Source organism: Mytilus trossulus, chromosome 3, assembly GCF_036588685.1.
Source record: "Mytilus trossulus isolate FHL-02 chromosome 3, PNRI_Mtr1.1.1.hap1, whole genome shotgun sequence".
Lineage (NCBI taxonomy): Eukaryota > Metazoa > Mollusca > Bivalvia > Mytilida > Mytilidae > Mytilus > Mytilus trossulus.
Window position 1 is genome coordinate 59,840,560 of NC_086375.1, and position 26,901 is coordinate 59,867,460.

General features: G+C 27.5%; 1 protein-coding gene across 1 annotated transcript; it reads right to left on the reverse strand.

Annotated features, from left to right (window-relative positions):
• Positions 1 to 5,689: 5,689 nt before the first annotated feature.
• On the reverse strand, positions 5,690 to 26,565 carry LOC134711999 (nuclear nucleic acid-binding protein C1D-like). Its single transcript, XM_063573077.1, has 5 exons — positions 26,414 to 26,565; positions 24,200 to 24,266; positions 22,994 to 23,049; positions 21,698 to 21,875; positions 5,690 to 6,527 (listed from the first exon to the last, which is right to left on the reverse strand). Exons 1-5 carry the CDS (start codon positions 26,531 to 26,533, stop codon positions 6,412 to 6,414), a joined length of 537 nt encoding a protein of 178 aa, XP_063429147.1. The 5' UTR covers positions 26,534 to 26,565; the 3' UTR covers positions 5,690 to 6,411.
• Between the last annotated feature and the right edge of the window lie 336 nt (positions 26,566 to 26,901).

The window sequence follows — 26,901 nt, forward strand, 5'->3', positions numbered from 1 at the left end:
AGTATCATAACATATATGAGAAGAACATAACCCGTGTCATGCCAACAACTGGTTTTTGAATAAATGTGTTTAGTTCCGATGCAAATTAAGACCCTAAAATTAGTGAATCATTATTAAGGTTCCACTAAAGTCAAAATATAGGACACTTCATAAAAATCTAAACTTTGCCTGTATTTTTCAACCTATAATGAATAAAGTCATAAACTATGAGAACATATGTTCATTTAAACATACTTTACATATACACATTGTGTAAATTGTAAATAAATTTGAAATTGTTATATTGTGGCCAAACCGGTTCTTGGGGTGAACACTAAATTTTCAAAAAAATCTGCAGGCCTGCAAGACGACTTAATTTGCTTAAAATTGGTATGGACGAATACTGTTACATGTAATGCAGGGCAAGCGGATGCTGATTTGTCACATACATATGTTTTAATGGCATATTTGTCCAATTTCTGTATTGTACCTTCGATATTCGTTCACTTAGATACATAAAATTAACTGAAATTCGAAAATCAAAACATTTTATAAAAAATCAACATCCGCTTGCCCTGCATTACATGTAACAGTATTCGTCTATACCAATTTTAAGCAAATTAAGTCGTCATGTAGGCCTGCAGATTTTTTTGAAAATTTAGTGTTCACCCCAAGAACCGGTTTGGCCACAACATAACAATTTCAAGTTTATTTACAATTTACACAATGTGTATATGTAAAGTATGTTTAAATGAACATATGTTCTCATGGTTTATGACTTTATTCCTTATAGGTTGAAAAATACAGGCAAAGTTTAGATGTTTATGAAGTGTCCTATATTTTGACTTTAGTGGAACCTTAACGCCAAAATATGCAATCTTTAATTATCTGACAACAGTATCGTAACTATATCCCTTCTTAATAAGTCTATTTAAAGGTTTTGTTAGTTTCTGCGGTGAATACTGACAATTTTGTGCTTTATAAAGAATATTTTCATAAAAAATTGGATGTGAAATACCTGAACGTATAAGAAGTCTGCATGTTATGGGTAATGGTTCTTTGACTAAAAGTTTGACATGATTCTTGCACAATTTACTTAAAAAGTTTTGAAATTTTGATTATTTTATCAAAATAGAAAAACAGGTGAGACATATGGCTGTGTCAACAATTAAAGTATTTGCTTAGCTGTTAAATTAAAGCATTGTGGCCTGTAATAGAAACTACATGGGTATTTGTTATTACTGTTTAGCATTTATACACTAGTGAGAAATACTGATTCTCATGATCCCCCAACTTGTCTTATACAACTCCATGATATTGATTTCAGTGTGCACATCACTTGTTTTATAAGCATCTGGTACAGAGGTTTTTTTTGGGGCATAAGTGTAAAATATTTTCATGGACCAAAAGGAAATGAAACAGGCAAAACCTCATAAGGACAGCTGGAAAATTTCTTGGTATAACATCATCTACTATCAGATGATTTTGGAAAGTACATGCTTTCTCTGGTTTCAAGTAGTGGATATGTTAACAACCTTTTATATTAAAGCACTAGTGTTTAATCAATGGGGCAATTGTCATGAGTTAGCCTCAACCTCTATTCCACTGATACTATTAGTTTCACAGAGTGCTAGTGACCTAATACGGTATATATGGGGCGAGAGGGAAGCTCAAATCCCCATATGGAATTTACTGACACCATATTATGTCACTAGCATACCCTTTAACAAATTTATCTTACCGACTATCTTAACGTGTGAAATTTAGACTAGTGACCTATCAAAATGAGCAAGTCTTCAATACTGTTAGCCTAAAGAGGGACTGAAGAAACTGCTTTCATTGATCCTACAAAAACATATTTATGCCAACAATAACAACTTGTTAGGTCTAAATGTGTTTTATGATTTTTTTTCAATCTTAATCATCAATTTCTTCGTCTGTTGAAACCTTAAAGATTTTTTCTCAGTACCGTTTTGTTTTCATTAAAGGAAGCAACACCACTACTAACTGTGTATGAAATTAGCCCCACCTACCTTCTAACCCAATATGGAATATAAAGGGTTGTTACTCCACTACTAACGGTGTATGAAATAAGCCCCACCTCCCTACTAACCTAATATGAAATATACAGGGTCTTCACGCGGACCCTTTTAACCAATCATATTCCTATAAATGAATAGGAGGTTAGATAAAACTCATTGTGAGACGGATGTCAAATTCTCCACATACTGGGAAATTTAACTGCATGCATATGGTTTATGATTTATTATCCATTTGTGGTTTCTTTGTTAATAATGATTTCTGATTACCAAATTAAATTATAATTTAGAGGCCTAAACCAATATCAAGTTATGATTGTATGGTGTACTGATTTCATCTTACCATGATGTCATTTTATGGTTCGATCATCATTGTTGAGATTTTGTGATATGGTCAGTTATTCAAATGTATAAGCAATGGATCAGCTGTACTTGATGCATAGCATGACTTTAAGGTATACATCTCTGACAGGTTTCATTGGACCTTGACCACATTTTCATAGTTCATTGGTCAATGTTATTTTTTATGGTTATATGTGTTTTTTCAGAGATTAATTAAGATACTTGAAGCAATATGTCGACTATATTCAGACCTGGTGTAATGGTAATTTGTAATTGTAATGCATTGTAATATTACATTTTTTGGATGTAATGCAAAGTAATTTGTAATGTGGCAGTTAGGATTATTATTACATTATTATTTCCCTTGTTTAAAACTATAAATTTCATATTTCTTTATTTGATAATTTAGATGAAGCTTATTCAGTATATATTTGTTAAATAACATAGCTTTTGCTATTTGAAGTCATTGGTCAAAGATATTTATTTGTAAATTTCAATATTTGCACCGTCGCAAAACCTTTGATTACCTTCTGCGAGAAACTTATATATTTTATACAACTCATTTTAGATTCTTATCTTGAATCCTCTCAGGACTGACATTCAGTCCCACTAAGGAAAGCCAAGCTTTCCAACCAGTATCCAATAGGTTAGTGCATTTGCTACATGCCTCCTCAGTACGGTAAATTCAAGTCTTATTGAATGCTCCATTTCTACGATTTTGGCTTTACAGAATAAAAGTTGTAATTTGTTAATTAAATTATATATTGTTTTCAGTTTTTGGTTTTTATTCACTTAGATTTATTACAGCTCATCACTTTGGCATCAGTCGTTTACCGCACACATCAGTTTACAAACTAGAATTAGCTGTGGTCCGCATCCCCGAATCTTAGGCAGAATAGTTCCTGCTACAATTACTTTAGTTAAAAATTGATGTAATGCCTCCATTACAGTACATTACTTTTCATTACAAATTGGTAAAATAGATAAAATTGAAGAATATTGTATAATAAAAATAAAATATTAACAAAGACAAAAGAAAGTATGGAATAAAATTTTTGTCACAGTTAATTACTGTATTAAATAAATTACATCAATCTTTAAAACAAACATTAAGGTAAAAAATATAAAATGGTAAAAAATATCAAGTCTTTGATCTTGGCAGGGACGTATATAGTCCTTGATCTTGGTTTCTGATATTTGTTTAATATGATACGGGAATATTTTGGTGTTTGGTGGTCTATGAAAAATCTTATAAAAAAATTTATCAAACATAACTATATAGATCAATGAAAAAAATATGAAGATGAAAATTTCATAATTCTATACACAACTTATATGTATTTCAATGAAACATTGAATATATCAAACAACATTTTTAAATCAAACTGTGGTTTGGGTCCTGTCTGGGTTGTTATTTCACCTAATTTAATATCACAATGTTTTTATTGCAATCAAATCTTCTCAACTTATGTTTGTCCTCACAGAACCCTTATGCATTTCACAAGATAATCCTTTAATGACACATTTATTATTATATCCCTTTGAAATCCTTAATGATGTCTTAATAATTAAGTGATTAATGTAAGAAACAAAATTATATGATAATTTATATTATTTTTTACCACCACCTAAGAAACTTGAAAGTGACTTTTTAGTTTCATGCCTCCTACTACTCCATCAAAGAGTGTAGACACAGGTATGGTGCAGTACCTGATGTTGACATCTACTTGTCTGAGCCATGTGAAGAAATTTCATTCAATGCACTGGAATAATGGAAGTCAAATTCAGTGTGCCTTTCTTCTTTGCATTTTGGCTAATACAGCTATCAAGTATTTAGCCATTTCCCATACATCAGCTCCTGTAGAAAGGCTTTTAAGTATTGACAGAAAAGTGTACAGAACTGATCGCTGTTCTCTTAATGGAATCACATTTAAACCACTTATGATGATAAAGTGCAATGGACATATTAATTAACCATTATTTGAAGTCTATGTACCTAACACTGTATACATATGTACATATAACTCTGTTTTGAAATGCTTTTTGTTTTTATATTGAAAAAGTAATGTGTAATGTAATGCATTACACAGGCAAAGTAATTGTAATGTAATGCATTTCATGTGAGAAAAAATGTAATTGTAATTGTAATGGAAGAACCACAAATTAATTGTAATGTAATGCATTACATTGCAATGTAATGGCCCCAGGCCTGACTTTATTTGGTGTAGGATAAATATTTTCTTGGAAGGTTCATCTGACATTTTGATGGTTCATTGGTCAACTTTATTTGGTGTGTAGCATGATTGTAAGGTGTGCATGTCTGTCTGGCCTCTGAACTTACCTGAAGCAGTGTGTCATAACAGAGTGGAATAAGACCTTGGTGTGGATCTAACCACAAATACAGAAACTGTTGCCACATGTACAGCTCAAGGAATATGTGATTATTAAATTAATGTGAAACCCATTAATCTAAAATTTTGAAAAAGCTTATTATAGTGTACTTAGTTATTAGTGGCAATCCTCTGAATGATATCCACAAATATAATATAAAAGCCAGCTTTAATACTTTTTTTTTAAATAGATTATATTTGTGTTTATTCCAAAAATTTCCTGTTTCCAATTTCCTCTTTTGCTCAGGATACAAACTGAGAATTCCCGTTTACATTTAAAACCAACTGTACAGGAACCAGAAGGCTGAAAAAAGTTCACTGTATTACCAGAAAAAGTAGTATAGAGTCTTCACATAAATTATTCCTGTAAAACAGAACTTGTTTTTATAGTTTGTTTTTCTGTTGCTATGCTATGTATAATATTATAAATATATGGTCATTTTTTTGTTCAATATACCTAGTTATATATGATAGGCTTTAGATCATTATTTAAAACTCTCTTCCATTCTTTCCTATGCCTGCTGTAAAATGAGGTTCTTTCAGTTTCATTTTCTAATGCTGTTGCAACAGACTGTACACTATCACTTTTGAACCATACACTCTATAAAAATCAAACCAAACAAACAATCTCAACCAACATTTGTTCAGTGTGCAGATAGGAGGAGTATGCTGATGACTTATCTACTGTAAATTCAGAAATTATTGCACAGTTTTTATTATTGCAAAAATTGCGACCAAGTTCTAAACGTAATAATTAAAACTCGAATTTTGAAATACTTTATATAAATTAAAGATGATTTTACTCAAAATCGTAAAAATTAAAATCCCATTTAAGTATAAAATGACAAAATCACAATAATATCTGAATTTACAGTATTTGTACCTTTATTGACTTGATTCATAAGTTCACAGTAAATAATGAAAAATGCAACTCATGTGTATGAGGAAGACTGTATTTCTGAAAAATGCCTTTGTGATGAGCCCTGACTGACATGATTTATTTGTTAATAATTTTGAATTTATTAAGAACACAGGCAAAGCTGACATTATATGGTTTTTGCTATCATTATGTCCCTTTTTGGTCATATTGCATTAGCTCCCCTAGTATTCAAGCATCCTTTGCCTTTAAATTTGCAAGGTATTTTGTGAAGGTAGATCCCCAAAAAACAAAGCGTTATTTTCATTTTTTAGCACTAGTTCAATAGCACTGCTCTCCAAGGGTATTATCAGCTCATAAGTCAGTTATTTGGTACTTTGAAAACATTCTTATAATATATGTTTAAACAAGTTTCAAAAATTTCGAAATAATTAAGCAACTAAGGCTTCAACTGCCTCAGACAAAGTTGACATTAGATGTTATTGTGTTTTCTTTTTATGTCCCTTTAGGTCCTAACAATAAACATGTTACAAAATAAAATAAAAATATAAATTCCATGATACATGATTACACATTTATAATAAAGAGAACATTTCTTTCTTTAAACGCATCATAAACAGTATCATTGCATTGTGTAATTTCCCTTCTGTTAGCCATCTTGAAGTTTATTAGCAGTTTTTAAATACTACAATCTTCACAGTCTGTTCCACATAATATTCTTGTTCATAAATATTACAGTGGCCGATATCACAGATTACTTCCTTCTAATATCACTTTCCAAAGTTCATTTTTTCTCTTTTTTCTTCTTTTTCTTTTTAGAAGGTTTGACTGGAGTGTCATCTGTCTTACTGTCTCTTTTCCTTTTCCTGGATAATCCAGATGTTTCAGGCTCTTCTTCATCTATTTAAACAATAATAAAATCATTTATATAGTAAGTATTTAAACTTCCAATTATTTTAATCAGAGGATTCTTGATCCCTTATTAAGTGCATCTACTATAAAAATAAAAATAAAAAAAATACCTCTGAGATATTTATCATCAATATTCACCTTAAATATTTATTAGTTAAGTATTTTTATGCTATAACATGTACATTCACAAAATGATCTGAGGCTTCTTTTATTAAAATTAACCAGCTTTTGTAATCTACTTCCTACACTGTGGATATATAACAATATTTTGTTCAGTAATGTCACTTTATCTTTGTGTTTGCCTTGCATCACAGTTACACAAGAACTTCTTTTGAGAAAGTTCACCATAAAACAAACCTAATAAATGTTACATTTATTTTTTAAGGGTCTAAAACTTACTGGAGGTCAAATGCTGTAAAAACTAGAATCTTTGAAAAATAGCTTGAAATATTTTTTTCACAATTCTTAATTTTCCTCAAAATCTCTGTAGGTTATCATGAGTACTTTATAGCCAACATACTTAAAGTTTTAATGGAAAAATATCAAACCAAAGAAAAATATAAAGCATCATTGAAAATTAAGATGTGTGCCTATGTATAAAATGTGTATTCACTGACACAGACATATACAAAATATTTATGAAATTGTTTCTAAAATGATGTTTATGTTTGATGTATCTATTAGACAACATTAAAACTTATAAATGAGAGATTACCTATTACTATAGGTTTATTTTTATACGATGTATCTATTAGATATAAATGAGAGATTACCTATTACCATAGGTTTATCTTTATACAATGTATCTATTAGACGACATGAAAACTTATAAAGGAGAGATTACCTATTACTATAGGTCTATCTTTATACGATCAAGGCCGTAACTAGGCATCTTATTTTAGTGAGGCAAAATAATCGAAATTTTTTTTTTGAGGGTATGAAATGAATGGTGCAAAATCCTGCATTCTAGGCATTTTTAGAGAGTTTGATAATGTTTTGAATTTGGACACTTTTTATATAAATTTTTCATATTTTAAGACTTTTACTAAAACCAAAGTTTTAACAACTTTATTTAAATTTATATGTAAGATAATCATCCAAATATCACTGATTTGAGTCTGCTGCCAGAACATAGAACAAACATCGATTCAGTAGAGTTTGCCAAATTTTTCTAGGGCGGTTCAGTCAAATTTTTTCAGAATTATAATTTGGTCTGCTGATATCCTTATTGCATGGAGCATGACAAGACCGCACAATCTCTCCACTCATGCATGCTCTTTTCCAAGTTTTCAATCATTTCAGGGCAGTCTGTTTCTAAAGGTAGCACATTATCATCAACACAATGACAAATGTCTTCTTCCAATTCCTTCTCCATAGCAGCAGCATCGGTTACCGTAGTAACAGTATTGTTTGCAAAAGGGAATTACGCTTTCATGTAAGCACCATCATACAATCACAGTTACAAAATATTAAACTCGCTTTGATGCTGACAAAGAATAGACAAACTAGGGATAGAATGAAATAAGATACAAGCATATGATTCTATCTATATAGTAAGTATATCTGATATGGGTACAGGGGAAATTGGAATGGAGTTTTTGACGTTTACAAGTATCTTTATACGATGTATCTATTAGATGACATGAAAACTGATAAAAGAGAGATTACCTATTACTATAGGTTTATCTTTATACGATGTATCTATTAGATATAAATGAGAGATTACCTATTACTATAGGTTTATCTTTATACGATGTATCTATTAGATGACATTAAAACTTATAAATGAGAGATTACCTATTACTATAGGTTTATCTTTATACAATGTATCTATTAGATATTAATGAGAGATTACCTATTACTATAGGTTTATCTTTATATGATGTATCTATTAGACGACATTAAAACTTATAAATGAGAGATTACCTATTACTATAGGTTTATCTTTATACGATGTATCTATTAGATATAAATGAGAGATTACCTATTACTATAGGTTTATCTTTATATGATGTATCTATTAGATATTAATGAGAGATTACCTATTACTATAGGTTTATCTTTATATGATGTATCTATTAGACGACATTAAAACTTATAAAAGAGAGATTACCTATTACTATAGGTTTATCTTTACATGATGTATCTATTAGATATAAATGAGAGATTACCTATTACTATAGGTTTATCTTTATATGATGTATCTATTAGACGACATTAAAACTTATAAAAGAGAGATTACCTATTACTATAGGTTTATCTTTATACGATGTATCTATTAGATATAAATGAGAGATTACCTATTACTATAGGTTTATCTTTATATGATGTATCTATTAGACGACATTAAAACTTATAAATGAGAGATTACCTATTACTATAGGTTTATCTTTATATGATGTATCTATTAGACGACATTAAAACTTATAAAAGAGAGATTACCTATTACTATAGGTTTATCTTCATACGATGTATCTATTAGATGACATTAAAACTTATAAATGAGAGATAACCTATTACTATAGGTTTATCTTTATATGATGTATCTATTAGACGACATTAAAACTTATAAATGAGAGATTACCTATTACTATAGGTTTATCTTCATACGATGTATTTATTAGATATAAATGAGAGATTACCTATTACTATAGGTTTATCTTTATATGATGTATCTATTAGATATAAATGAGAGATTACCTATTACTATAGGTTTATCTTTATATGATGTATCTATTAGATGACATTAAAACTTATAAATGAGAGATTACCTATTACTATAGGTTTATCTTTATATGATGTATCTATTAGACGACATTAAAACTTATAAATGAGAGATTACCTATTACTATAGGTTTATCTTTATACGATGTATTTATTAGACGACATTAAAACTTATAAATGAGAGATTACCTATTACTATAGGTTTATCTTTATATGATGTATCTATTAGATATAAATGAGAGATTACCTATTATTCTAACATGACGTCCTTCAAACGCTTTGAGTACACACCCGTGGTAAAATATGAATATATTTCATGGGCTGTTCCCATTGTACCCCCACATCATATGTTTTTTAATGAATGAGCGACTCGACGTCATAGAGCAATGACGTCAGAATATAAGCAATTTACGGGAAAATACACGCTTGTGAAACGGAAAATCATCACAACAAGGAAACGTTAATAAATGATGCTAAAATGAGTTATATTAGCCGTTTTTGTATATATATGAGACATATAAGTACAATAATAATTAGATTCATCTAAAATTATCTAAATATGTTATTATAAATAGTTTAAGCGTCATCATTTATTCAGTTTGCTCCGTTATTTTACGTCAATTTAATAGTGCGTTTATATATTGGAACGGCAAATAATGCCATCACCTAGAGCGCTTCGATCCAAAATAATTGCCGTATTTGTCCTATTAGAATCGAAATAATTCATGGGGGCTTGAATATATCTAGATTTTACCACGGGTTGTCCCTTTATGCCGATATTTTACCCCTCGCTATCGCTCAGGGTAAAATATTTGTCATAAAGGGCCAACCCGTGGTAAAATCACGATATATTCAAGCCCCCATGAATTATTTCTTAACTATAGGTTTATCTTTATACGATGTATCTATTAGATGACATGAAAACTTATAAATGAGAGATTACCTATTACTATAGGTTTATCTTTATACGATGTATTTATTAGATATAAATGAGAGATTACCTATTACTATAGGTTTATCTTTATATGATGTATCTATTAGATATAAATGAGAGATTACCTATTACTATAGGTTTATCTTTATATGATGTATCTATTAGATATAAATGAGAGATTACCTATTACTATAGGTTTATCTTTATATGATGTATCTATTAGACGACATTAAAACTTATAAATGAGAGATTACCTATTACTATAGGTTTATCTTTATATGATGTATCTATTAGACGACATGAAAACTTATAAATGAGAGATTACCTATTACTATAGGTTTATCTTTATACGATGTATCTATTAGATATTAATGAGAGATTACCTATTACTATAGGTTTATCTTTATACGATGTATCTATTAGATATTAATGAGAGATTACCTATTACTATAGGTTTATCTTTATACGATGAATCTATTAGATGACATGAAAACTTATAAAAGAGAGATTACCTATTATTATAGGTTTATCTTTATATGATGTATCTATTAGATATAAATGAGAGATTACATATTACTATAGGTTTATCTTTATATGATGTATCTATTAGACGACATTAAAACTTATAAAAGAGAGATTACCTATTACTATAGGTTTATCTTTATATGATGTATCTATTAGATATAAATGAGAGATTACCTATTACTATAGGTTTATCTTTATATGATGTATCTATTAGACGACATGAAAACTTATAAATGAGAGATTACCTATTACTATAGGTTTATCTTTATACGATGTATCTATTAGATATTCATGAGAGATTACCTATTACTATAGGTTTATCTTTATACGATGTATCTATTAGATGACATGAAAACTTATAAAAGAGAGATTACCTATTACTATAGGTTTATCTTTATATGATGTATCTATTAGACGACATTAAAACTTATAAAAGAGAGATTACCTATTACTATAGGTTTATCTTTATATGATGTATCTATTAGATATAAATGAGAGATTACCTATTACTATAGGTTTATCTTTATATGATGTATCTATTAGACGACATGAAAACTTATAAATGAGAGATTACCTATTACTATAGGTTTATCTTTATACGATGTATCTATTAGACGACATTAAAACTTATAAATGAGAGATTACCTATTACTATAGGTTTATCTTTATATGATGTATCTATTAGACGACATTAAAACTTATAAATGAGAGATTACCTATTACTATAGGTTTATCTTTATATGATGTATCTATTAGACGACATGAAAACTTATAAATGAGAGATTACCTATTACTATAGGTTTATCTTTATATGATGTATCTATTAGATATAAATGAGAGATTACCTATTACTATAGGTTTATCTTTATATGATGTATCTATTAGACGACATGAAAACTTATAAATGAGAGATTACCTATTACTATAGGTTTATCTTTATATGATGTATCTATTAGATATAAATGAGAGATTACCTATTACTATAGGTTTATCTTTATATGATGTATCTATTAGATATAAATGAGAGATTACCTATTACTATAGGTTTATCTTTATATGATGTATCTATTAGACGACATTAAAACTTATAAATGAGAGATTACCTATTACTATAGGTTTATCTTTATATGATGTATCTATTAGATATAAATGAGAGATTACCTATTACTATAGGTTTATCTTTATATGATGTATCTATTAGACGACATTAAAACTTATAAATGAGAGATTACCTATTACTATAGGTTTATCTTTATATGATGTATCTATTAGATATAAATGAGAGATTACCTATTACTATAGGTTTATCTTTATATGATGTATCTATTAGATATAAATGAGAGATTACCTATTACTATAGGTTTATCTTTATATGATGTATCTATTAGATATAAATGAGAGATTACCTATTACTATAGGTTTATCTTTATACGATGTATCTATTAGATGACATTAAAACTTATAAATGAGAGATTACCTATTACTATAGGTTTATCTTTATACAATGTATCTATTAGATATTAATGAGAGATTACCTATTACTATAGGTTTATCTTTATATGATGTATCTATTAGATATAAATGAGAGATTACCTATTACTATAGGTTTATCTTTATACGATGTATCTATTAGATATAAATGAGAGATTACCTATTACTATAGGTTTATCTTTATACGATGTATCTATTAGATGACATGAAAACTTATAAATGAGAGATTACCTATTACTATAGGTTTATCTTCATACGATGTATTTATTAGACGACATTAAAACTTATAAAAGAGAGATTACCTATTACTATAGGTTTATCTTTATACGATGTATCTATTAGATATAAATGAGAGATTACCTATTACTATAGGTTTATCTTTATATGATGTATCTATTAGACGACATTAAAACTTATAAAAGAGAGATTACCTATTACTATAGGTTTATCTTTACATGATGTATCTATTAGATATAAATGAGAGATTACCTATTACTATAGGTTTATCTTTATATGATGTATCTATTAGACGACATTAAAACTTATAAAAGAGAGATTACCTATTACTATAGGTTTATCTTTATACGATGTATCTATTAGATATAAATGAGAGATTACCTATTACTATAGGTTTATCTTTATACGATGTATCTATTAGATGACATGAAAACTTATAAATGAGAGATTACCTATTACTATAGGTTTATCTTTATATGATGTATCTATTAGATATAAATGAGAGATTACCTATTACTATAGGTTTATCTTTATATGATGTATCTATTAGACGACATTAAAACTTATAAATGAGAGATTACCTATTACTATAGGTTTATCTTTATATGATGTATCTATTAGACGACATTAAAACTTATAAATGAGAGATTACCTATTACTATAGGTTTATCTTTATATGATGTATCTATTAGACGACATTAAAACTTATAAAAGAGAGATTACCTATTACTATAGGTTTATCTTTACATGATGTATCTATTAGATATAAATGAGAGATTACCTATTACTATAGGTTTATCTTTATATGATGTATCTATTAGACGACATTAAAACTTATAAATGAGAGATTACCTATTACTATAGGTTTATCTTTATATGATGTATCTATTAGACGACATTAAAACTTATAAATGAGAGATTACCTATTACTATAGGTTTATCTTTATATGATGTATCTATTAGATATAAAAGAGAGATTACCTATTACTATAGGTTTATCTTTATATGATGTATCTATTAGACGACATTAAAACTTATAAATGAGAGATTACCTATTACTATAGGTTTATCTTTATATGATGTATCTATTAGACGACATTAAAACTTATAAAAGAGAGATTACCTATTACTATAGGTTTATCTTTATATGATGTATCTATTAGATATAAATGAGAGATTACCTATTACTATAGGTTTATCTTTATATGATGTATCTATTAGACGACATTAAAACTTATAAATGAGAGATTACCTATTACTATAGGTTTATCTTTATATGATGTATCTATTAGACGACATTAAAACTTATAAAAGAGAGATTACCTATTACTATAAGTTTATCTTTATATGATGTATCTATTAGATATAAATGAGAGATTACCTATTACTATAGGTTTATCTTTATATGATGTATCTATTAGATGACATGAAAACTTATAAATGAGAGATTACCTATTACTATAGGTTTATCTTTATATGATGTATCTATTAGATATAAATGAGAGATTACCTATTACTATAGGTTTATCTTTATATGATGTATCTATTAGACGACATTAAAACTTATAAATGAGAGATTACCAATTACTATAGGTTTATCTTTATATGATGTATCTATTAGACGACATTAAAACTTATAAAAGAGAGATTACCTATTACTATAGGTTTATCTTTATATGATGTATCTATTAGATATAAATGAGAGATTACCTATTACTATAGGTTTATCTTTATATGATGTATCTATTAGAGGACATTAAAACTTATAAAAGAGAGATTACCTATTACTATAGGTTTATCTTTATATGATGTATCTATTAGATATAAATGAGAGATTACCTATTACTATAGGTTTATCTTCATACGATGTATCTATTAGATGACATTAAAACTTATAAATGAGAGATTACCTATTACTATAGGTTTATCTTTATACAATGTATCTATTAGATATTAATGAGAGATTACCTATTACTATAGGTTTATCTTTATACAATGTATCTATTAGATGACATGAAAACTTATAAAAGAGAGATTACCTATTACTATAGGTTTATCTTTATATGATGTATCTATTAGACGACATGAAAACTTATAAATGAGAGATTACCTATTACTATAGGTTTATCTTTATATGATGTATCTATTAGATATTAATGAGAGATTACCTATTACTATAGGTTTATCTTTATATGATGTATCTATTAGATATTAATGAGAGATTACCTATTACTATAGGTTTATCTTTATACAATGTATCTATTAGATATTAATGAGAGATTACCTATTACTATAGGTTTATCTTTATATGATGTATCTATTAGATGACATGAAAACTTATAAAAGAGAGATTACCTATTACTATAGGTTTATCTTTATATGATGTATCTATTAGATATAAATGAGAGATTACCTATTACTATAGGTTTATCTTTATATGATGTATCTATTAGATGACATTAAAACTTATAAATGAGAGATTACCTATTACTATAGGTTTATCTTTATATGATGTATCTATTAGACGACATTAAAACTTATAAAAGAGAGATTACCTATTACTATAGGTTTATCTTTATACGATGTATCTATTAGATATAAATGAGAGATTACCTATTACTATAGGTTTATCTTTATACGATGTATCTATTAGATGACATGAAAACTTATAAATGAGAGATTACCTATTACTATAGGTTTATCTTTATATGATGTATCTATTAGATATAAATGAGAGATTACCTATTACTATAGGTTTATCTTTATATGATGTATCTATTAGACGACATTAAAACTTATAAATGAGAGATTACCTATTACTATAGGTTTATCTTTATATGATGTATCTATTAGACGACATTAAAACTTATAAATGAGAGATTACCTATTACTATAGGTTTATCTTTATATGATGTATCTATTAGACGACATTAAAACTTATAAAAGAGAGATTACCTATTACTATAGGTTTATCTTTACATGATGTATCTATTAGATATAAATGAGAGATTACCTATTACTATAGGTTTATCTTTATATGATGTATCTATTAGACGACATTAAAACTTATAAATGAGAGATTACCTATTACTATAGGTTTATCTTTATATGATGTATCTATTAGACGACATTAAAACTTATAAATGAGAGATTACCTATTACTATAGGTTTATCTTTATATGATGTATCTATTAGATATAAAAGAGAGATTACCTATTACTATAGGTTTATCTTTATATGATGTATCTATTAGACGACATTAAAACTTATAAATGAGAGATTACCTATTACTATAGGTTTATCTTTATATGATGTATCTATTAGACGACATTAAAACTTATAAAAGAGAGATTACCTATTACTATAGGTTTATCTTTATATGATGTATCTATTAGATATAAATGAGAGATTACCTATTACTATAGGTTTATCTTTATATGATGTATCTATTAGACGACATTAAAACTTATAAATGAGAGATTACCTATTACTATAGGTTTATCTTTATATGATGTATCTATTAGACAACATTAAAACTTATAAAAGAGAGATTACCTATTACTATAAGTTTATCTTTATATGATGTATCTATTAGATATAAATGAGAGATTACCTATTACTATAGGTTTATCTTTATATGATGTATCTATTAGATGACATGAAAACTTATAAATGAGAGATTACCTATTACTATAGGTTTATCTTTATATGATGTATCTATTAGATATAAATGAGAGATTACCTATTACTATAGGTTTATCTTTATATGATGTATCTATTAGACGACATTAAAACTTATAAATGAGAGATTACCTATTACTATAGGTTTATCTTTATATGATGTATCTATTAGACGACATTAAAACTTATAAAAGAGAGATTACCTATTACTATAGGTTTATCTTTATATGATGTATCTATTAGATATAAATGAGAGATTACCTATTACTATAGGTTTATCTTTATATGATGTATCTATTAGACGACATTAAAACTTATAAAAGAGAGATTACCTATTACTATAGGTTTATCTTTATATGATGTATCTATTAGATATAAATGAGAGATTACCTATTACTATAGGTTTATCTTCATACGATGTATCTATTAGATGACATTAAAACTTATAAATGAGAGATTACCTATTACTATAGGTTTATCTTTATACAATGTATCTATTAGATATTAATGAGAGATTACCTATTACTATAGGTTTATCTTTATACAATGTATCTATTAGATGACATGAAAACTTATAAAAGAGAGATTACCTATTACTATAGGTTTATCTTTATATGATGTATCTATTAGACGACATGAAAACTTATAAATGAGAGATTACCTATTACTATAGGTTTATCTTTATATGATGTATCTATTAGATATTAATGAGAGATTACATATTACTATAGGTTTATCTTTATATGATGTATCTATTAGATATTAATGAGAGATTACCTATTACTATAGGTTTATCTTTATACAATGTATCTATTAGATATTAATGAGAGATTACCTATTACTATAGGTTTATCTTTATATGATGTATCTATTAGATGACATGAAAACTTATAAAAGAGAGATTACCTATTACTATAGGTTTATCTTTATATGATGTATCTATTAGATATAAATGAGAGATTACCTATTACTATAGGTTTATCTTTATATGATGTATCTATTAGATGACATTAAAACTTATAAATGAGAGATTACCTATTACTATAGGTTTATCTTTATATGATGTATCTATTAGACGACATTAAAACTTATAAAAGAGATTACCTATTACTATAGGTTTATCTTTATATGATGTATCTATTAGATATAAATGAGAGATTACCTATTACTATAGGTTTATCTTTATATGATGTATCTATTAGACGACATTAAAACTTATAAAAGAGAGATTACCTATTACTATAGGTTTATCTTTATATGATGTATCTATTAGATATAAATGAGAGATTACCTATTACTATAGGTTTATCTTTATATGATGTATCTATTAGATATAAATGAGAGATTACCTATTACTATAGGTTTATCTTTATATGATGTATCTATTAGACGACATTAAAACTTATAAATGAGAGATTACCTATTACTATAGGTTTATCTTTATATGATGTATCTATTAGACGACATTAAAACTTATAAATGAGAGATTACCTATTACTATAGGTTTATCTTTATATGATGTATTTATTAGATATAAATGAGAGATAACCTATTACTATAGGTTTATCTTTATATGATGTATCTATTAGACGACATTAAAACTTATAAATGAGAGATTACCTATTACTATAGGTTTATCTTTATATGATGTATCTATTAGACGACATTAAAACTTATAAAAGAGAGATTACCTATTACTATAGGTTTATCTTTATATGATGTATCTATTAGATATAAATGAGAGATTACCTATTACTATAGGTTTATCTTTATATGATGTATCTATTAGATATAAATGAGAGATTACCTATTACTATAGGTTTATCTTTATATGATGTATCTATTAGACGACATTAAAACTTATAAATGAGAGATTACCTATTACTATAGGTTTATCTTTATATGATGTATCTATTAGACGACATTAAAACTTATAAATGAGAGATTACCTATTACTATAGGTTTATCTTTATATGATGTATTTATTAGATATAAATGAGAGATAACCTATTACTATAGGTTTATCTTTATATGATGTATCTATTAGACGACATTAAAACTTATAAATGAGAGATTACCTATTACTATAGGTTTATCTTTATACGATGTATCTATTAGATATAAATGAAGGATTACCTATTACTATAGGTTTATCTTTATACGATGTATCTATTAGATGACATGAAAACTTATAAATGAGAGATTACCTATTACTATAGGTTTATCTTTATATGATGTATCTATTAGATATAAATGAGAGATTACCTATTACTATAGGTTTATCTTTATATGATGTATCTATTAGACGACATTAAAACTTATAAATGAGAGATTACCTATTACTATAGGTTTATCTTTATATGATGTATCTATTAGACGACATTAAAACTTATAAAAGAGAGATTACCTATTACTATAGGTTTATCTTTATATGATGTATCTATTAGATATAAATGAGAGATTACCTATTACTATAGGTTTATCTTTATATGATGTATCTATTAGACGACATGAAAACTTATAAACGAGAGATTACCTATTACTATAGGTTTATCTTTATATGATGTATCTATTAGATATAAATGAGAGATTACCTATTACTATAGGTTTATCTTCATACGATGTATCTATTAGATGACATTAAAACTTATAAATGAGAGATTACCTATTACTATAGGTTTATCTTTATATGATGTATTTATTAGACGACATTAAAACTTATAAATGAGAGATTACCTATTACTATAGGTTTATCTTTATATGATGTATCTATTAGATATTAATAAGAGATTACCTATTACTATAGGTTTATCTTTATATGATGTATCTATTAGATATTAATGAGAGATTACCTATTACTATAGGTTTATCTTTATACAATGTATCTATTAGATATTAATGAGAGATTACCTATTACTATAGGTTTATCTTTATATGATGTATCTATTAGATGACATTAAAACTTATAAATGAGAGATTACCTATTACTATAGGTTTATCTTTATATGATGTATTTATTAGACGACATTAAAACTTATAAATGAGAGATTACCTATTACTATAGGTTTATCTTTATACGATGTATCTATTAGATGACATGAAAACTTATAAATGAGAGATTACCTATTACTATAGGTTTATCTTTATACGATGTATTTATTAGATATAAATGAGAGATTACCTATTACTATAGGTTTATCTTTATACGATGTATTTATTAGATATAAATGAGAGATTACCTATTACTATAGGTTTATCTTTATACGATGTATTTATTAGATATAAATGAGAGATTACCTATTACTATAGGTTTATCTTTATATGATGTATTTATTAGATATAAATGAGAGATAACCTATTACTATAGGTTTATCTTTATATGATGTATCTATTAGACGACATTAAAACTTATAAATGAGAGATTACCTATTACTATAGGTTTATCTTTATACGATGTATCTATTAGATATAAATGAGAGATTACCTATTACTATAGGTTTATCTTTATACGATGTATCTATTAGATGACATGAAAACTTATAAATGAGAGATTACCTATTACTATAGGTTTATCTTTATACGATGTATTTATTAGATATAAATGAGAGATTACCTATTACTATAGGTTTATCTTCATACGATGTATCTATTAGATATAAATGAGAGATTACCTATTACTATAGGTTTATCTTTATATGATGTATCTATTAGATATAAATGAGAGATTACCTATTACTATAGGTTTATCTTTATATGATGTATCTATTAGATATAAATGAGAGATTACCTATTACTATAGGTTTATCTTCATACGATGTATCTATTAGATATAAATGAGAGATTACCTATTACTATAGGTTTATCTTTATATGATGTATCTATTAGATATAAATGAGAGATTACCTATTACTATAGGTTTATCTTTATATGATGTATCTATTAGATATAAATGAGAGATTACCTATTACTATAGGTTTATCTTTATATGATGTATCTATTAGATATAAATGAGAGATTACCTATTACTATAGGTTTATCTTTATACAATGTATCTATTAGATATTAATGAGAGATTACCTATTACTATAGGTTTATCTTTATATGATGTATCTATTAGATATAAATGAGAGATTACCTATTACTATAGGTTTATCTTTATATGATGTATCTATTAGATATAAATGAGAGATTACCTATTACTATAGGTTTATCTTTATATGATGTATCTATTAGATATAAATGAGAGATTACCTATTACTATAGGTTTATCTTTATACGATGTATCTATTAGATATAAATGAGAGATTACCTATTACTATAGGTTTATCTTTATACGATGTATCTATTAGATGACATTAAAACTTATAAATGAGAGATTACCTATTACTATAGGTTTATCTTTATATGATGTATCTATTAGACGACATTAAAACTTATAAATGAGAGATTACCTATTACTATAGGTTTATCTTTATACGATGTATCTATTAGACGACATTAAAACTTATAAATGAGAGATTACCTATTACTATAGGTTTATCTTTATATGATGTATCTATTAGATATAAATGAGAGATTACCTATTACTATAGGTTTATCTTTATACGATGTATCTATTAGATATAAATGAGAGATTACCTATTACTATAGGTTATCTTTATACAATGTATCTATTAGATGACATTAAAACTTATAAATGAGAGATTACCTATTACTATAGGTTTATCTTTATATGATGTATTTATTAGATATAAATGAGAGATTACCTATTACTATAGGTTTATCTTTATATGATGTATCTATTAGATATAAATGAGAGATTACCTATTACTATAGGTTTATCTTTATACGATGTATCTATTAGATATAAATGAGAGATAACCTATTACTATAGGTTTATCTTTATATGATGTATCTATTAGACGACATGAAAACTTATAAATGAGAGATTACCTATTACTATAGGTTTATCTTTATATGATGTATCTATTAGATATAAATGAGAGATTACCTATTACTATAGGTTTATCTTTATATGATGTATCTATTAGATATAAATGAGAGATTACCTATTACTATAGGTTTATCTTTATACGATGTATCTATTAGATGACATTAAAACTTATAAATGAGAGATTACCTATTACTATAGGTTTATCTTTATACGATGTATCTATTAGACGACATTAAAACTTATAAAAGAGAGATTACCTATTACTATAGGTTTATCTTTATATGATGTATCTATTAGATGACATTAAAACTTATAAATGAGAGATTATCTATTACTATAGGTTTATCTTTATACGATGTATCTATTAGACGACATTAAAACTTATAAATGAGAGATTACCTATTACTATAGGTTTATCTTTATATGATGTATCTATTAGATGACATTAAAACTTATAAATGAGAGATTACCTATTACTATAGGTTTATCTTTATACGATGTATTTATTAGACGACATGAAAACTTATAAATGAGAGATTACCTATTACTATAGGTTTATCTTTATACGATGTATCTATTAGATGACATTAAAACTTATAAATGAGAGATTACCTATTACTATAGGTTTATCTTTATTTTCCGTTGGTGTTACATGTTCCTCTATTTGCTTCTTTGCAGCCTCCCACAGTGAACTCTTGACAAATCGTTTAGCTGCTCCCTTATCCAGTTTTGGAGCCTTTGCTTTGTCCTGGATGTCTTTAACCCTATTCATGTAACTTCTGATCCTATCCTGTATAATTAAGAGATAATATATTCTGATTATTTTTGTTATTACTTTTTAATCCTGCAAACCTGATTTTTTAGGGTTTCATATTTTTTAGGGTAGAAACTCAAACAATCAAACAAGTGTGTACATGCTGCATGTCTCAACTGCTTTAATGATCATGGTTAATTTCATGTTGAAGGTTTCAGTACAGACATCACAAAAATTTATATTATCTATAACCCATAAAATAAATGATAAAAATGAGGTCAGTGTCAACTAAACCTGGCCGGATAGACAAATACACCTATTAAAAAATGACATACAAAGAAATGAGAAAATGTGGTATGAGTGCCATGAGACAACCTTCCATCCATGTTACATGTAAACCAAATATGTTTAACTGAGTTCTTATTATCTGAGATACAGACTCGTGATTGATTAACGAACCATGAAAATGTGATCAGGGTTGGATTAGCCCTACATGCACCTGACAGATATTTACATGAACATCTGATAATTAATCCATAAACTAAATTACATTTGAATATATGTTATCAATAAAATATATTTGAAATGAAATTGTGTGTATTAATCACATTAATCATCTAGAACAATGTTTTATCATATTGCTCCTCTGAAGAGAGGTTTATATTTCATAAATAAACTGCACAATCTTTTATTTCCAAAATACATGTACTCCATTTTTTTAATGCAATTCCAGTGGTTGTTGTTTGTTGGTGTGGTTCATCATGTTCATCAGTTTTTCTCTTTGTTTATTTATATATAGATGAGACTGTTGGTTTTCCCATTTGGTATTGATTTACACTAGTCATTTTGGGGCCCTTTATACATGTGTAGCTTGCTGTTCAATGTGAGCCAAAACTCCATGTTAAAGGCTGTACTTTGAACTATAATTGCTAACTTTTTAATTGTGACTTGGAATGAGATGTTGTCTCATTGGCACACATATCACATCTTCTTATCTATAAATACTTCATCATTTATTGCCTTATGTCAACTTTACTTCCTATAAACCTTACAAACTTCATTACAACATAATTACACTTTGTTGTCATTGAAATTCAAGATCTTTGCAAGCTATATATATAAATATTATATAATATAATAATGATAATACTTACAAGTTCCTGTTTCACAGCATGTTCTTTTGGATTTATACCACATACATTGAGGTACACTGCAAGAGAAACATATAAATACATAGGGCATTTTGATAATGCTCACCTATGACTGTTGGTAACTATTGGTAACAGTTTAATTAACAGAAACACTTACATGTATCATCATCATCAATAAATTAACGTTTTTGGTTATACAAGCAATGCTCCACAACAATGACAAAACTGTTTAAAAGTTAAATGTTTTCAAACAAAGCTACATACAAATTAATCATGCTGTTTTAAGAAGGTCAGCAATTACTACTTGTTTTATGTTTCTGTCCCAAGACAGCAAGTTTATTGCTGTACAGTACAATATATATTTTTTATCATTATTTTGTACACTGTAATCCAAATCAGGACATTAGTTTTATCTTTGAATTGTTTTGCATTTGTTATTATATTTAAAGGCCTTTTTTTTATTTGTCATTTCAGAGTCTTATTTAGTTTACTATAAGGTACCATAATCATTGGTAATGGGATTTGCTCATTGTTGAAAGCTGAAAACATTGTACCTAGTCTACATACATCTGCAAACTTTTGTGTCATTTGGTTTCTGTTAGAGATATGTCTCCGACATTGGGATTTGTACATACATGTATACCACATCTTATAGTTATATTCGTACATTTACCACATCTTATTGTTATATTCGTACATATACCACATCTTATAGTTATATTTTAACTTTTTGAGTTGTGGTAGCATTTGGGTAATCATTTCATTTTTCTCAGATGTTTATTTGGGGATTTGCTTCTTTGCTGCTGAATCACATTTAACATTTAACACCCTGTTTTAAATCCCTGACCTCATTCCAACACAGAACTGTTCACTTCTTAAAAATGCTTAAATTTAGGCATCAAGTTTATAGTAACTAATGTTAAAACCTCATAAATTGATTATGAAATTAACTTTTTTAGTTTGCCTCATTGAGTATAAGTCCTCTTTTGATTAAGTGGTAATACATTTATTCTCAATTTAGATTGGTTTTATATATACTCTCATTGCTGTTTCCAAGCAATTTGCTTTTTAATTTACATCCTATATACCATTTTCAGTCTTATTCACAAACAAAATTCAAAATAAAAGTAATTAAGACCTCTTAAGATTTGGTTCAATTATTATAATTCTTATTTTCATCTAATATCCATGTAAATTGTGAACACTTACTCCAGAACAATGAGTTGATGGTATAGGCTCCTGTCAAATCAAGTTTTGCTTTGTCTAATGGTGTCATCTGAAAAAGATATAACAGTACACTATAAAGAATATACTCAAGAGTTTCAAGTTTGACATAAAATTTTAAGCCAACAAATGGATTCATGTTGTAAACCAGGGCTAACAAAATATATTAGAGTCAGCCATACATTTTATGCCTTATCCTGATTTTCCATCCCTTAGGACCAAAGGAAATTATGGTAATCAGTTGTCTATCCCAATGATTGATATTAAAAAAACAAAAACATTTTAAACTTTACTTTGATATAAATTTGTGAATCCGGGTCCGTTCGCGCCCATTCATGTTCGCCCCCTTTCACTTTCGCACCCTACACGTTTGCGCCCTTCATGTTCGCGCCAAATTTTAATTTGTTTTGGGTTTAATAACTTTGTAATCAAGTTTTGGCAAGTAGTATTCTTATAAGTATAATTGTTTTCGTTGTCTTAAAGGGGCACTAGCTGTCAAATTCATGGTCACCAATTTGACTCAAATTCTCACATTTGATTAATAACAATGTAAAACATTTATCCAATCTATCAAACGTTTAAAATAAACAGTTTACGGAGCATGGGGTAGATGATATGTAGGTTCGTTTCGTGTGTATTAAAATCCAGATGCCATCTAATTAACTATCGATTTGACCTCAGATGACCATACATGTATAAGCGATGTAAACACAAATAAAGATATGAATAGGTTAAACCAGCACGTGCAATTGGATTTTTATAGGTCTGTTTGATTTGAATTTATAGATTAAAAATATAAGTTTCTTATTGTTTTTAACCGTATAAGAATGATTTATGTGGATCGAATTAGTAATCAAATGATTTACCGTAGTTTCACCTTCATTGTTGACATTTTGTTTCTTTAAATGACCAGTTCACGTACAATGCATGCGTTGTCAGTCTCTAGCTAGGGGGTTAAATTGAGTTCACATGAATATCGGTTAGAATGATGATGACGTATTCACTTGCAAGTGAATCCGTCAAAAATTATGTATAATCGCTTATTTCAACAAAATTAAAGCAAATTGATGGCTAAAAGCAAATTATTATTTCATTATTCCAATTCAATTAATGATTAATCTAAAAAAAATCATACTTTATTTTTGTATATATATCGTAGCTAGTGCTCCTTTAAAATAAAATGAGACAGCACTTTTTATTGTGTTGAATAAATCTTAATTAATATTTTGGATAGTGTATTGTTTAAAAAAAATATCATTCCTTTCTAAATAAAGTGGGATTCTGTCAACGTTTTATTCTGTGTTGAATAACTCTTAATCATGTTTTGGTTAGTGTATTGCTATAACTTTGTTTCATTGACTTGTTTCAAAATGGAGTGAGATTCTGACTACGTTTTTTTTTGTGTGTTGAATAAATTTTATCGTGTTTGATCTTGTTTTGGTTATAAAAGCTATTTGTTTCATTGTTTTAGATCAAAGGGACCAAGCTGTTAAAAACAATTATCTTTTGTGTTTTTCATTTTAAGTCTTCAATCTTTTACTCATACCAAGCTATTAATACATTCAGTATTTACACGAAAGCAATTTAAAAAAAAACAATCATGATTTTCCAATTATTCAACTGGAATTTGAATTAAAATTGGGCGCGAACGTGTAGAGTGCGAACAGACCTTGGGTGCGAACGTGTAGGGTGCAAAAGTATATTGGGCGCGAACGGACCTAATACCTAAATTTGTAAACTGTTAATTATATCTGTCTTAGAGATCTCTGACGATGTGTCACTCAAAGATAGTATGGCTGGTACAGTTTGTCTATATCAGACAGTGTGTTCTGGTACCGCCTGTTCTCCGAATGGGACAGTCTGTCACTTCCAGACAGTGTGGGCTGGTACAAATTGTCCTCGAAGTGGGACAGTCTTTCACTACCAGACAGTGGGGGCTGGTACAGCTTGTCCTTCGAGTGGGACAGTCTGCCTTGTCAATCCTATCAACTTATAGTTATACATTTACTTAAAAATTACTTTGTACCCAGTACAAAGTGTCCTCTGAATATTAAAGCTCTTCCAGCTCGTTATTTAACTATTAAAGATAGTTTCATTTATCAGTATGTCATATTTATTAAAATGGCTTAGAAAAAGTTTAGATGGAAATCCTTTTGGAGATTCTGTTTTGAATGTCACCAAATCAGAAAATAAATTCACCTTTTCGTTTAACTCATTTTGGGGAACATCGACTAAATACTTCAGAGTCTTTTCTACTTCTGTGAGAGAAAGATCAAAAGCTGTAAGCTTTTCTTTCAGTTCCTTTGGTATTCCATCCATGCCTGATTTGTAAATCCTTAGAGTTATCTTTTCTTGAATAAATATAAGATTAAACCAAAGACGGTTTAATGAAGACATAAATTTCCGGAACTTTAAAAGTGGGATTTCAGCGGGCGCTGTTTCATCAATTGTATTCTCTTAAACTATAAATTCTATCAAAACCCAGTGGTCGATCTAAAAATATGCATAAGTGGGGGCCCAAGAGGCATAAGAGGGGGCCCGCTTCGGTCATGCTCTAGTGATTCCCTATATAATCAACCATTTTTTCCCCCGAAAAAAGGTGGCGGGGCTCTAAATCCGCCTCTGAAACCTACGATTTTAAGGTGATAAGCGTAATAGACACGAAAATTTAACTGGGCAAAATTTTA

Bases quoted from the DNA above. Each gene is read 5' to 3' on its own strand.
- LOC134711999 (XM_063573077.1), bottom strand. From the start codon at position 26,533: ATGGATGGAATACCAAAGGAACTGAAAGAAAAGCTTACAGCTTTTGAT. The intron at 24,267-26,413 runs GTGAATTTATTT...TATCTTTTTCAG, and splicing joins AAAATGAGTTAAACGAAAAG to ATGACACCATTAGACAAAGC. The intron at 21,876-22,993 runs GTAAGTATTATC...TTAATTATACAG, and splicing joins ATGCTGTGAAACAGGAACTT to GATAGGATCAGAAGTTACAT.